At 46.2% G+C, this 12,587-nt stretch overlaps 1 protein-coding gene across 1 annotated transcript in view; it reads right to left on the bottom strand.

Annotated features, from left to right (window-relative positions):
• ABLIM2 (actin binding LIM protein family member 2) overlaps positions 1-12,587 on the bottom strand; it is a 309,478-nt gene that overhangs the window by 43,616 nt on the left and 253,275 nt on the right. The window contains 2 exon segments of the mRNA XM_030191153.1: positions 10,584-10,664; positions 11,423-11,430. Of these exon segments, the coding sequence (XP_030047013.1) occupies positions 10,584-10,664; positions 11,423-11,430 (89 nt within the window).

The raw sequence follows: 12,587 nt of genomic DNA, 5'->3' as shown, positions 1-12,587 counted from the left end.
GCAGGGGGCGCCAGAGACCTTAACGCCGGCTCTGCGCCACCTATTTAAAAGGTGGTAAGGACTCCCGTGCTAATTGAGTAGAATGCGGTAATGTGCCTGCTCTACCTGATTAGCAACATATTGCATGCCTACTCTCCGCCGATCGGTGTGCCTCCCGCGCCGGAAAATAAAAACTATTTTTCGGTGTGGGATTAGCATTCTCTGAGTGGGAAACTACTGTTGGATATCTTAGCGTGCCCCACGGCAGTGCCCTTTTAGCGCACGGTAGGCCTATGTTCGGCTGTTTATTTATTTATTTGCAGCATTCGTATCCCACATTTTCCCACACACAAGCAGGCTCAATGTGGCTTACGAGTCAATAAGAAATAGGACCAGGTAAGGGAGGGGTACATGTGTAAAATAAGGTACAAAATAATAAAGAATAAAATGGTCCTGTGAGGCAATATAATATTGTTCTTCTATGCTGTTCTGGTGGTATTTTTATGGCGCTATTCGGAATAGTACCAGAGTTTTGATCATTGGCCCCTCCCTCAGTGTACACTAACTCCCACTGCATAGTGTGGGATGGGGCAGGGAATAGGTGTGGACTGTGATACTGTGTTTACTCTTAAAGCAGCAAATCCTGCAGAGCAGTTAACACTAAGAGCTGATGTTAAGCACATCTGCTTTGTCTGCAGTGCAGTAAACACATAGCAAAGGGGTACTTCTATGAAGAGCTGCTTGGATTTAGGCCAGTATTCTAGTTATATACACACATATCAAAGGGTCATGGATCTGATATACTGCCTTTCTGTGGTACAGCCAAAGCGCTTTACGTTTACTACATGCAGGTACTTTCTCTGTCCCTAGTGGGCTCAACATCTGTTTTTGTACTCCATTAGCTACTTAACACAGCTTAGTAAAAGAGCCCTTAAATGTTAGTTACATTTAAAATATTTCTATTTTTGTTAAACATGATTCTCTGATTAGATTTCTCTGGTCACAGGAGGTAATTTTTGCAGTAGGACCGCACCTTGAGTATTGTGTCCAATTCTAGTCGCCGCATCTCAAGAAAGATATAGTAGAATTGGAAAAGGTGCAGCGAAGGGCGACTAAAATGATAGCGGGGATGGGACGACTTCCCTATGAAGAAAGACTAAGGAGGCTAGGGCTTTTCAGCTTGGAGAATAGACAGCTGAGGGGAGACATGATAGAGGTATATAAAATAATGAGTGGAGTGGAACAGGTGGATGTGAAGCGTCTGTTCACGCTTTCCAAAAATACTAGGACTAGGGGGCACGTGATGAAACTACTGTGTAGTAAATTTAAAACAAATAGGAGAAACGTTTTCTTCACCCAACGCGTAATTAAACTCTGGAATTCGTTGCCGGAGAACTTAGTGAAGGCGGTTAGCTGGGCAGAGTTTAAAAAGGGTTTGGACGGTTTCCTAAAGGACAAGTCCATAGACCGCTACTAAATGGACTTGGGAAAAATCCACAATTTCGGGAATAACGTATAGAATGTTTGTACATTTGGGAAGCTTGTCAGGTGCCCTTGGCCTGGATTGGCCGCTGTCGGGGACAGGATGCTGGGCTCGATGGGCCTTTGGTCTTTTCCCAGTATGGCATTACTTATGTACATATGCCTATAAATGACCCTTTTCCAGCTAGGCACTAATTCTATGAGTAGATGCCAATATTCGATAGCTTGTACTTTGTAGGTGGAAGTTCACATGGGCAGAGGGTACACATTTATGTACATATATTATAAAATACTGTAATGTATGCACTGGAGCATTTGCACCGGCTCTATGGCTGGGGTATATGCTTGCACCCAAAATATAGGTGTGCTTTCACCTATTATCTAGTATTGTGTTAAAAAAAAGTAGGCACCTACTCTTCTTTAAGGAAAAGGTGCACCTTTAGAGAATTACCTTCCACATGTATACACTAGGCAGGCTTTAAACCTATTCCCTGCTTTGTCCATAGCCACTGAGAGGGAGGGGCAGGGGGGGCAAAACTCCCCGGGCCCGGGTCTCCAGGGGGTGCCTGGCGCAGGGGTCTCTCTCTCCTGCCAGGACCCGGGTGATTGCATCCCGACATAAGTAGGAGAGGAAAACTCCGGCGCTGGGCCCCCCTTGCATTGCCTGCCTAGCAGCTGCTGGGAAAGCAGCCGCAGGGGCAGGCAATGCTGGGCACAGGAAGGAGCCACGCTGCCTGCAGCTGGTGGGGCCAGCCAGGGTACTTTCGGCAGGCGGGAGGGAGGGGCCAGCGGCAGTGGCAATGACGACCCTGCCCTGGCTCAGTCTCTCGGCAGCCCTGGCTTTGTCTGGCTAAATTTGTGTGCAGTCATTTTGTGTAAGTCCTCTGGGGATAGGAAAATACCTACAGTCAGGAGCATCACAAGTGGTAAACACACCTTGTGTGACATGCTCCCAAATGCTCCCATCGCGCTCCTGCCCCACCCATTTCTGTGACATCAGCAAAGGAAGCCAATGGGGTGCCATTTTGGCGCTCCAGCTTCCCTTGTACCCTGTGCTGCTGCACTAGCCTCATATATAACTAGCTTTGGCCCTACCTAACAGTACTTGAGTGTAGGTGCACTTGAGTGACTACTGTAAAAAACTAACAAAAGAGTTAAATCCCCAATCCCTCTGTTTTCTTCCCCACACAGATTATAACTACAGTAAATAGCAAGAAAACATTTTAGCCAGTTAGGTTTACACAGCTAAAAGCTGTGTTTCAGCAGATAATTCTAGAATATTGACACCACGGGTCTTTCCTTATAATCATGCTGGCTAGTCAGTGGTCTGCATATTTCTGTGTAAAGAACAAAGGTGCAGATGTTCAAAAAACCCACACTGTTCTAAACAGCGCTCTAAAAATAGGGTAAAGGAATTCCTAATTGGTCAAAGAAACAACAAAACAAAAGCTGAATGTTTTGTTCTTTTTTTGACCAATCAGAGATTCCTTTACCCTATTGGCTAACAAATCTAGGTGTCCTTTTAAATTTGAGGTGCCATTTTGAAAGTTTATATATCCTCAAGACCGAGCATACTAAGCAGCGGGGTAAGAAATATAAGCATCAAAAAAAGTGTGGGAGGATTGTGCCTGAAAGCATCCTCTCGCACTTGTTTGACAGGTCCAGGCTGTCAGTAGCCCAGACCTGTCAAACACAGGGGCTGAAGGTTCATGGGACCCCCAGACCCCCCTGCAATTGCAAGGCCCTGGTGGTCTAGTGTCCCCCCCCCCAAATCCCCCCCCTCCAGCCAGCGACATGGGGGCTGGAGGTTCAGTGGATCAGAAGAAAACATGGGCGCTAGAGGTTATTAGCGCCATACTATCACCCACGTTTGATACTGCCCCATGATCAGAACCCCCCGAGCATGTGAAACAATGCTCTCATGGGCTCTGACTGCAAGTAGAATGCAAGTGCATGTAAACAGGAATTTTATTATTCCTCACCAATGATCAGCAGGCAGTGCGCCAAATATTGGTGTGCTGCTGCAGCAAATCCTACAGCAGCTTGGAGCTGGAATTAGGGTTTGCGGAACATTGGGGAGGACTGGGGAGTCCTGTCCAGCATGCATCTGCATGCCAGCAGGCCCCCCCCCCATCCCTCCAATGACCCAAGCCCCCACCCCAAGCCTTCAGCATGCGGGCTTGAGGTCTGGCAGTCCCCTGATCCCCCCCCCTCACACCCACAAAAAAATCCTTGGTGGCCCAGTGGGCCGCAAACACAAGCCCCCCCAACCTGGTGGTCTAGCAACCCTCTTCCCTATCCCCCCTGTACCTTAGTGGTGGAGAAAGTAGTGTACTTCCTCCTCTTCCAGCGCTGCTTTGAAAATGGCGGCACACAGCCCTGCCCAGTGCATCCTGGGATACGCTGGGTGGGGATTCACCATCATATAAGGGATCTACTGCTCCCAGACCTCCAGCCCCCGTGTCGCTGGATTCGGGTGGGGGCTTGGGGCTCCTGCGGGAGGGGTTCAATTGGGGGGATGGGAGGCCTGCTAGAATGCAAATGCATGCTGGACAGGACTCCCCATTCTTTCTCAATGTTCCGCAAACCCTAATGCCAACTCCGAGCTGGTGTAGGGTTTTCCGCGGGCAGCATGCCAGTGTTTGGCGCACTGCCTGCTAATTATTGGGGAGGAATAATAAAATTTCTGGTACTTGCGGTCTGAGCCTGCGAGCGCGTCGTTTCATGTGCTTGGGGGCTCTGATCATGGGGAGGTAGTGAATGTGGGCACTAGTATGGAGCTAATAGCCTCAAGTGCCCACGTTTGCTTCTGATCATTGGCCTGAAAGTGTCTGTGTGTTTACAGTCCACACTTCCATAATAGAACTAGAGTAGGAATTTTTAGTTCAAAATCAACTTAATGCTTTGAAGTAAGTAGGGGGAATCCAAGAGCCATCTGAGTAGGCTGGCATTCTCCAGAGCCTGAGCCTCAGGTTATACAGCTGTGGAATACAAATCTGGAGATTCACAGTACACACTACCCTTCATTTGCAACCTGATCACAACTCAGGACCTGGCCGTGGGAACAGCCAGAGCCTCCGGGATGCTGTCACACAAGCTTAAGATGTAGACGGATGCTAATTCAGTCTTAAATCTGAACTGCGATTCTGCATGCAAAGTGAATTCTATCTGCTGGTTCTCCGAGGTATGCTATTTTCTCCAACTTCCACTGAACCGTTAACACTTTTTGGGGATCATTCAAATCTTGTTTCATCCAGAACTAGGGTTTCCTGAACGTATAAAACATAAAAACTACCTTATTTTTGAGATTACTAGTTAAACATAGAAACATGATAGCAGATAAAGGCCAAACGGCTCATCTAGTCTTCTCCTAAGAGGGTTTATTACAAAGAGAGAAAAAAAAATTGTAATGGAAACAGTATGAGGAGGAAAAACAAACAAACAGAGAAAGGTGGTAAAGAAGTTTTCTTTTCAGTCTGGAGATCTCACTGTTATTCTTTTTTTTATTTTTTTATTATTATGCTATTATGTTTGTGTGAAGTTTATGGGACATGAGGGGGAGGGGCAATGGGATGAATTCTTCTCCTCAGCAACTAGTGAAATTGTGCACACAACAATAGTTATTAACAAGTCACAAAAGCAATTAGAAGGAACACTGTAACCAGGACGTTTTACAGGAAAATGATTTCTTAAAATTATCGGGAGACACACCATTTGATTTCCAGCCGCTAAGTTGTTTACCCTCCTAGTACACAAACAGCTTGTAAGCCCTTGATGAGAGGGGATACTGTAATTGTCTGAACTCCCTGTGTCATACAAATCATAAATCTTATCACTACTATTTCCCTAGTTTCCCCAGGAATCAGCCTGAAACATAATATTTAGTGCCTGGAAGTTCAACCCTCACTTCCTGCTGGTTGCACTCCATTTTGGGTTTTCTTTTACATGTCATGGGCATATTTTATGTACATCAAGCTCCAAAAACTAAACCTATCAGAAGTGTAATTGTTACCAGAGCCTTTCAGGCTTATTTTTGAAAGTGAAAGTGATCGCCGGCGATCTTCCGACATAAATCGGGAGATGGCCGGCAATCTCGCAAAAGCAGCAAAATCGGTATAATCGAAAGCGGCGTTTTTGACACCATCCCTGCTTTCCCGTCGCTGCGCCGGTGAAAGTTCAAAGGGGCATGTCGGCGGCAAAGCGAAGGTGGGACATGGGCGGGCATGGGCGTGGCTACCAGATGGCCGGCTTTTGAGGATAATGGGAAAAAAAAGCGGCGTTAATCAGCATTTCGCCGGGTTTACTTGGTCCTTTAATTTTCACGACCAAGCCTCAAAAAGGTGCCCCAATTGACCAGATGACCACCGGAAGAAATGGGGGATGACCTCCCCATACTTGAAAGTGGTCACCAACCCCCTCCCACACTAAAAAAATAAAAATAAAAAACTTTATTGGCAGCCTGTATGCCAGCCTCAAATGTCATACCCAGCTCCCTGACAGCAGTATGCAAGTCCCTGGAGCAGTTTTTAATGGGTGCAGTGCACTTCAGGCAGGCAGACCCAGGTCCATCCCCCCCCCCCTACCTGTTACACTCGTGGTGCTAAGTGTTGAGCCCTCCAAACCCCCCTCAAAACCCACTGTACCCACATGTAGGTGCCCCCTTCACCCATAAGGGCTATGGTAATGGTGTAGAGTTATGAGGAGTGGGTTTGGGGAGGATTTGGGGGGGTTCAGCACCCAAGGTAAGGGAGCTATGCACCTGGGAGCTATTTATGCATTTAAAAAAAATTTTTAGACGTGCCCCCTAGGGTGCCCGGTTGGTGTCCTGGCATGTCAGGGAGACCAGTGCACTACAAATGCTGGCTCCTCCCATGACCAAATGCCTTGGATTTCGCCGGGTTTGAGTTGGCCGGCATTTTTTTCCATTATCGCTGAAAAACAAAACCGGCGATATCAAACCAGGCGAACTCTGGCATTTGGCCGGGCTAAACCGTATTATCGAAAAAAAAGATGGCCGGCCATCTTTTTCGAAAATACGGTTCCGGCCAGCTGTTGCGCCGCCGCCAAAATAGATCGTGCCGGCGACGTTCGATTATGCCCCTCTTTGCCAACTGCATGTGTCACACTGCATAGCATCCCCACCATCTGTGAGACATTAGTGATTGTATGTCCTGGGAGGATGATACTCACTGAATCAGAAGAACCAAGTCTCACCTCACATGTTCATTTCACTTTTGCTTACACTATTGTGTTATTTGACTTTTCAGCATTGCTTTTTTATCTCCTGCTCTTCAAATTAATTAGTTTTGTTCTCCAAAATGCTGGAAGATAATTGAATGGCTAAATAATTTCCTTTCTTTCTGCTCTATAGAAATGGAGCTCCCAAGTTGATGACTGGTACTGAATGGAATTATATATTTTTTCCTGATTGTTATTTGAATAATTGCATTGAAAAAACCCAGAGTGATGTAACTTAGGCTTATCCCTGTTGCTCTTAAGCAAGCTGTATGTTAGGCGAGTTGATACCGGTTTATGCTAGTTCCCTCTACGCAGCTGATATGCACAAGTCAGCTGATTCTGAGTTAAGTTCCTGGGGATCATACATGCTAACAGGTCTACAGCCCTGCTTGAGATTTCCCTCTGGATACTACTGAGGAGTGCGGCCCAAGGCAAGATGCCGCCTGAGGTGGAGCTAAGATGCCACCCACCCCTGGGCTCAGATGCCACTCCCCACCCCATGCCGAGATGCCTCCCCCTCCCGGGCTAAAAGATGCTGCCCTCCTTCCTATGTCCAGCACGTTCGCAGCATTTACATGTTTTGTTATGTTCCAAACCCAGCAGTGAGTCCTATACGCTGCCCTGCCACCAGCATCCGCCTCTTCTCTTTACTGCGGCTGCTTGAGCCTCTGACGAAATAGGAGTTACATCAGAGAGGCAGCCGCAGTAAAGGGAATAGGTGGGTGCCGGTGGCAGGGCAGGATATGGGAATCGCTGCCGCTGCTGGGTTTGGAATGTGACGAAACAGGTAAATGCCGCAAACGGGGTAGAGGAAGGAAGAGATGATGCTTCCTGAAGAGTGCCACCTGAGGCCCCCACCTCAGTTGCCTAATGGTCGGGCCGCCACAATGCTTCACCCAAGCCAAACTCACCAAAACAGCGTAACAGCCAAAGGAGGGCCGGAAGATTTCCAGCTTTTTCTCCTTTGACCCCAAAGTAAATATAAAGTTTTGCATATTAGTCTCAGGAGGCTGCCTATTTCTTTTCAAACAGGGCTACTGTGATGTAAGAAAAACCACTTAGTAAATCTGTCCCTATATCAGATTACAGTATATGTAGAAATCACACCTTTCAAGGGACTGACTCCCTTCTATTTACCACGAATGCAGCCATGCATACAGAGCATTCACCAAGGCCTTGTATATGGAGCCCATAAATAGAGAAATAACAAAGGGCTCGAAATTCAGCCCATGCAAGCACTGACACTTAAATTTATCATGGTAATTTTATAACAAGGCACCTGATTTCAGAAGGCAAATAGGTGCCTAATTAGATGTTAGTTTATAAAGACACAAAAGCTGCTATGTACCTTTATAAAGTACTAGTATAAGCAGAGGAAATCATGGCTACTTTGCAGGCTCGGACATTTACATCTGCTCTCAAGCAGGTGTACAGATTTGTGCCTAGAATGTGCAAGTACATGCGTAGACATGTGCAATTTATAATCCATGTGCATATTTGTGAAATCTCTCACACTCTACCCTAACTCTGCCCCTGTACATGGCTACACACCATTATGTCACAGCATGCATTTTTATGCTGGTTGGTATTTTAGAAGAAGCCACAAATGTGCAAAAATGGCTTTATAAAATTACCCTCCTATGGATATTCAGCCAGGACAATGGAACATCTTTTTGACTGGAAGAGCTGAATAGCTCAACCTCTGCCCCACCCCTAAGTTCTCTAATTGCTGATACTATGTAGGGAAAAAAGTTGGTTGGACTATGGCCCCAGAGGTCCACTTTGTTCTAATGCCTATGTATTCAGCAGCCCTATCCGTTTAATTAGAGCAGCTGACTATATGGAATAAGTGGGATAATTGCTGGCTCCACTTTGCTGCTCAGTTGGTCTTATTTTATAGACAATACCTGGTCATTTATGGGCCAATGATCAGAAGCCTCTTGCTGTTCCAAACAGTGCACTAAAAACAGTGCCAGAACAGCGCTGGAACACGCTTGCTGGCACTGATCATCGGGCAGGAGCAAACACGGGCACTCCTACAGTGCTATTGGCCTCTATTGCCCATGTTTGCTTCTGATCATTGGCCCCTTAGTGAGTTAAGTGACCTGCACCCCACCCCAAGGCACACAATCCAATAGATGAAGAGCAGTGGGTCCACCAGAGGCATAGCCAGACTTCGGTGGGAGGGGGGTCCAGAGCCTGAGGTGAGGGGGCACATTTTAGCCCCCCCCCCCCCCGGCGCCGCCAACCCCCCCCCATGAGCACCACCAACAACAACTTTGACCCCCCCCTGCCGATGACCCTCTCAACCCCCCCTCCTGCCGCCAACCCGCCATCGCCATCTGCTACCTTTGCTGGCGGGGGATCCCAACCCCCGCCAGCCGAAGTCTTCTTTCTTCGTTTTGTTTCTGAGTCTGACGTCCCGCACGTTCAACGCCGCCAGCAAAGGTAGCAGATGGCAAACGGCAGGTTGGCGGTGGGAGGGGGGGTTGAGAGGGTTGTCGGCAGGGGGTCCAGGGCCAAATCTACGGGGGGACCAGGCCCCCATAGTAGCTACGCCACTGGGGTCCACTAATGCATAGTTGAAACATTCAGGTTCTTGATTTAAGTTTAGAGTTAAAATCGTGTATCCTGGACTGTGTCATCTGTGGACCCAACTGCTCTTCTGTTGGATTCATTATCTGTGCAAATCTTTAAAACACATCGAGAAGTGAGCTGCTAACAAATACATAACACACTTAAACTGTTTAGCCATTATCCCCAGGGCTAGTGCAGGGGAATCAGGCATCCTAGGCAAACCTTCATCCCTGCACTCCCTCAGCCCTTTCCTTGCTGATTGGGGCAGGAGTGGAGGATATATACAGGATTGGAAGGGGAATTATCTGAGGATTAGGAGGGATTTGGGAGGAGACAAGAGGCCCTGTGCATAGTATAGCAGGCGCACAATACTGATCTGTCCAGCATACTTAGTCCTAAACTGCTTATAATTAGCCTAATAGACAACACATGAAGTTTAATTTACTGCACACTGGCTCCTGGTATCCTTCTACATTTACTGCAGCGTAGTATATTAGCCTAATAATATTGCTTCCTAGTTCTAGAACCACCATGAGATGGGTTAGTGGTGATAGCAGTGGTTGCCTTTGTAGTGAAGTAATACAAATCTGATTAACAGACTCTTGGTGAAACTCTCCTTCATCTCATACAAGAAGGTAATGGGCTGCCAAGGATCACTTTTAGCATATCATTCTCTGTGTGCGTGTTTTACCATATTTCTCTGTCTCTGATTCTGAAGAGCTAAGGGACAATGAGCTGTGTGGGTCTAATAAGCTAGACAAGCCAAGACATTCAATTGTAAAGTGCAGGGGCAGACTGAGGGTGGTCTGGGCCCCCGGGCACTGAAGGTGGACTAGGCCCCCCGCCTGACTGCTGCGCAACATCCCCCTGCCGCTGCTGCCCCGGTCCTACCTGAGGGGTCCTAGTGGTCTGGTGGCCTCTGCGGGGGGGGGGGGGGGGGGGGGGGGCGTGTTCTTTCCTGTCCGTTGTGCTGCCGTTATTCCCCCGCCTGCCGGCACCGCCGTGTTTTCAAAATGGCAGCCGAGACTTTCCACAGTAGTCTTGCGGGTCTTGACAGTCTCACGAAACTTCCTCAGGGAGTCTCGGCCTCAATGTTTCAAATACAGTGGTGCTGGGCCCTCCTGCTGAGGCGACTAGATCACTAGCAGCATGCCGGACATCTGGGCAGAGCCTCTGGGCCCTCTAGAGCCTCTGGGCCCTCAGGCACGGCTCGGTTGCCCGAATGGTCAGTCCGCCCTAAAGTATTGGGCTACAGATAGCTCCTCAAAAGACAGTGAAAGAAAGAATTCCTTGAGACGTGCTCTTACCTCTAGCCTTGTTCGGTCCACATCTTTGGGCAGCTTCACACGAACTCGGTTTGTTATGATAAGAGATTTGTAAGGATAGACCTGTATCAAAAGAAGAGCATGAATGAAGACAGGGCTAAAAAGATATGCTTAGTCACACACATAAGGACTAACACCAGTTGCACATACTGTAGCAGGACCTGCTTATCTAATTCTCCTCCAGCCGAGATCACTTTCCTGTACCTTTTCAGACTCCATATACAATTTTTCCTTAAGTCAGTTATCCTTATTTCTATCTAACTCCTGTTACTCTATCCTGTCTGTATGTTCCACTTCTGCTTACAGCTGTCTATTAAGATGTTTTATTGTATATTGTGTTGACATTGTATATAGCAGACTATTCCATAATGTGTACTTATGACCCTTGGCAAGGCATTAACCCTCGATTGCCCCAGGTACAAAAGCATAGATTGTGAGCCTGCTAGGGACAGAGAAAGTACCTGTGTATAATAAATGTAACCCACTTTGGCTGTATCACAGAAAGGAACTTATATAAAACCCATGATCCTTTACCCTTACTGTTATTTGAATACTTGTACTGCTGTAATGGGCTATTGCCTATGTCTGGATTATTCTTGCTTTACACCACCTTGGGTGAATTTCTTCAAAAAGGCGGTAAATAAATCCTAATAAATAAATAAACAGGAATATTGAAGAAGGAATGTAAATTGTACATACTTGTATCGACACCTGACAAAAACAACACTCTGCATATAAGTACAACAGAAAGGTGCAGTTTTAACCTGGTAAGGTAGGGAAGTGTTGGCTGATTCTTTCTGTGGTAGAAGGGTGCTTCTTACCTTGTATTCTGAAAAAGAACGGAGAAGCGGTTTATTCATTCTGAACATGCAAGTTTATTGTCCAGTAAGAAATATATTTAAACACTACGGTCAGCATTGAATTCAAATGCTGACCATGGCATTTAAAGCTATACCTGGATATTCAACGATGAGCTGTACCTGATGAATAGCTGGGTACCACCAATATTCACTGTTGGTCCTAGTTTGCCTGATTAGTTTTCTGGGTGCTGGCATTGAGTATTGGTGGTACCTGGGTATCTTCTGGTTCTGCCTTAGTTCTAACACTGGATCACTCTGGAACTACCCAAATAGAACTGAGACGGTCAGAGATCATTTTCAGTGACATTTTCTGGATTATGCCACTGAAAATCACTGACTGGGCCCAGTAAGCACTAGTTATCTGAATGGCCAACAGAGGAGAGAACTGGCAACCAAGAACAAGGGTTTATTAGCCACCCTGGTACTAATCAAATGCTTGTGTACAAGTTTTGGTAAACCAAAAAAATATGCGAAAAATTCCCAATCCTCTGATACCAAGAACAATGCCAAAATCACAAAAGCAGGGAAAAACTTATGTCACTAATAACTTTACTCCACAATAATATATTTTCCACAATATTATAAAGTTTATAAATTTTTAAATTTTTTTTAAAGGAGTAACCTTCAAGTTCTGAGGGTTATTTCTTTTATTTTCTTTCTTTTTTTTTTAAATAAAAATTTAAAAACTTTATAATGTTGTGGAAAATGTAATATTGTTGAGTAAAGTTATTAATGACATAATGTTTTCCTTGGTTTTGTGATTTTGACTGTGTACAAGTTTTGCCAGTTTTGGGGCAAGAGCATTCTGAGTGGTTTGAATTACTCCTGGTGGCAGGAAAGTGACAGAATAACAATTTCAGAAGTTACAGTGCAGGTGATAGTGGTGGATATGAAAACAGTAATGGAATTCAAACGTGTGGGAAAAACTCAAAGGAATCCTGTTTAGAAGGAATTGATCCACAGAATCTTAGCAGAGATTGGGTGGCAACACCGGTAATTGGGAAGCAAAACCAGTGTTGGACAGACTTCTATGGTCCGTGCCCTGATCATGACTGAATAGATATGGATGGGCTGGAGTGTAAATTTAAAGGGGCTTCAACATTAGCTTCAGAACTTTCAGAACAGT

Source organism: Microcaecilia unicolor, chromosome 2 (assembly GCF_901765095.1).
Source record: "Microcaecilia unicolor chromosome 2, aMicUni1.1, whole genome shotgun sequence".
NCBI lineage: Eukaryota > Metazoa > Chordata > Amphibia > Gymnophiona > Siphonopidae > Microcaecilia > Microcaecilia unicolor.
The sequence above is the reverse complement of the archived record's forward strand: the minus strand, read 5'-3'. Positions and strand labels throughout refer to the sequence as shown.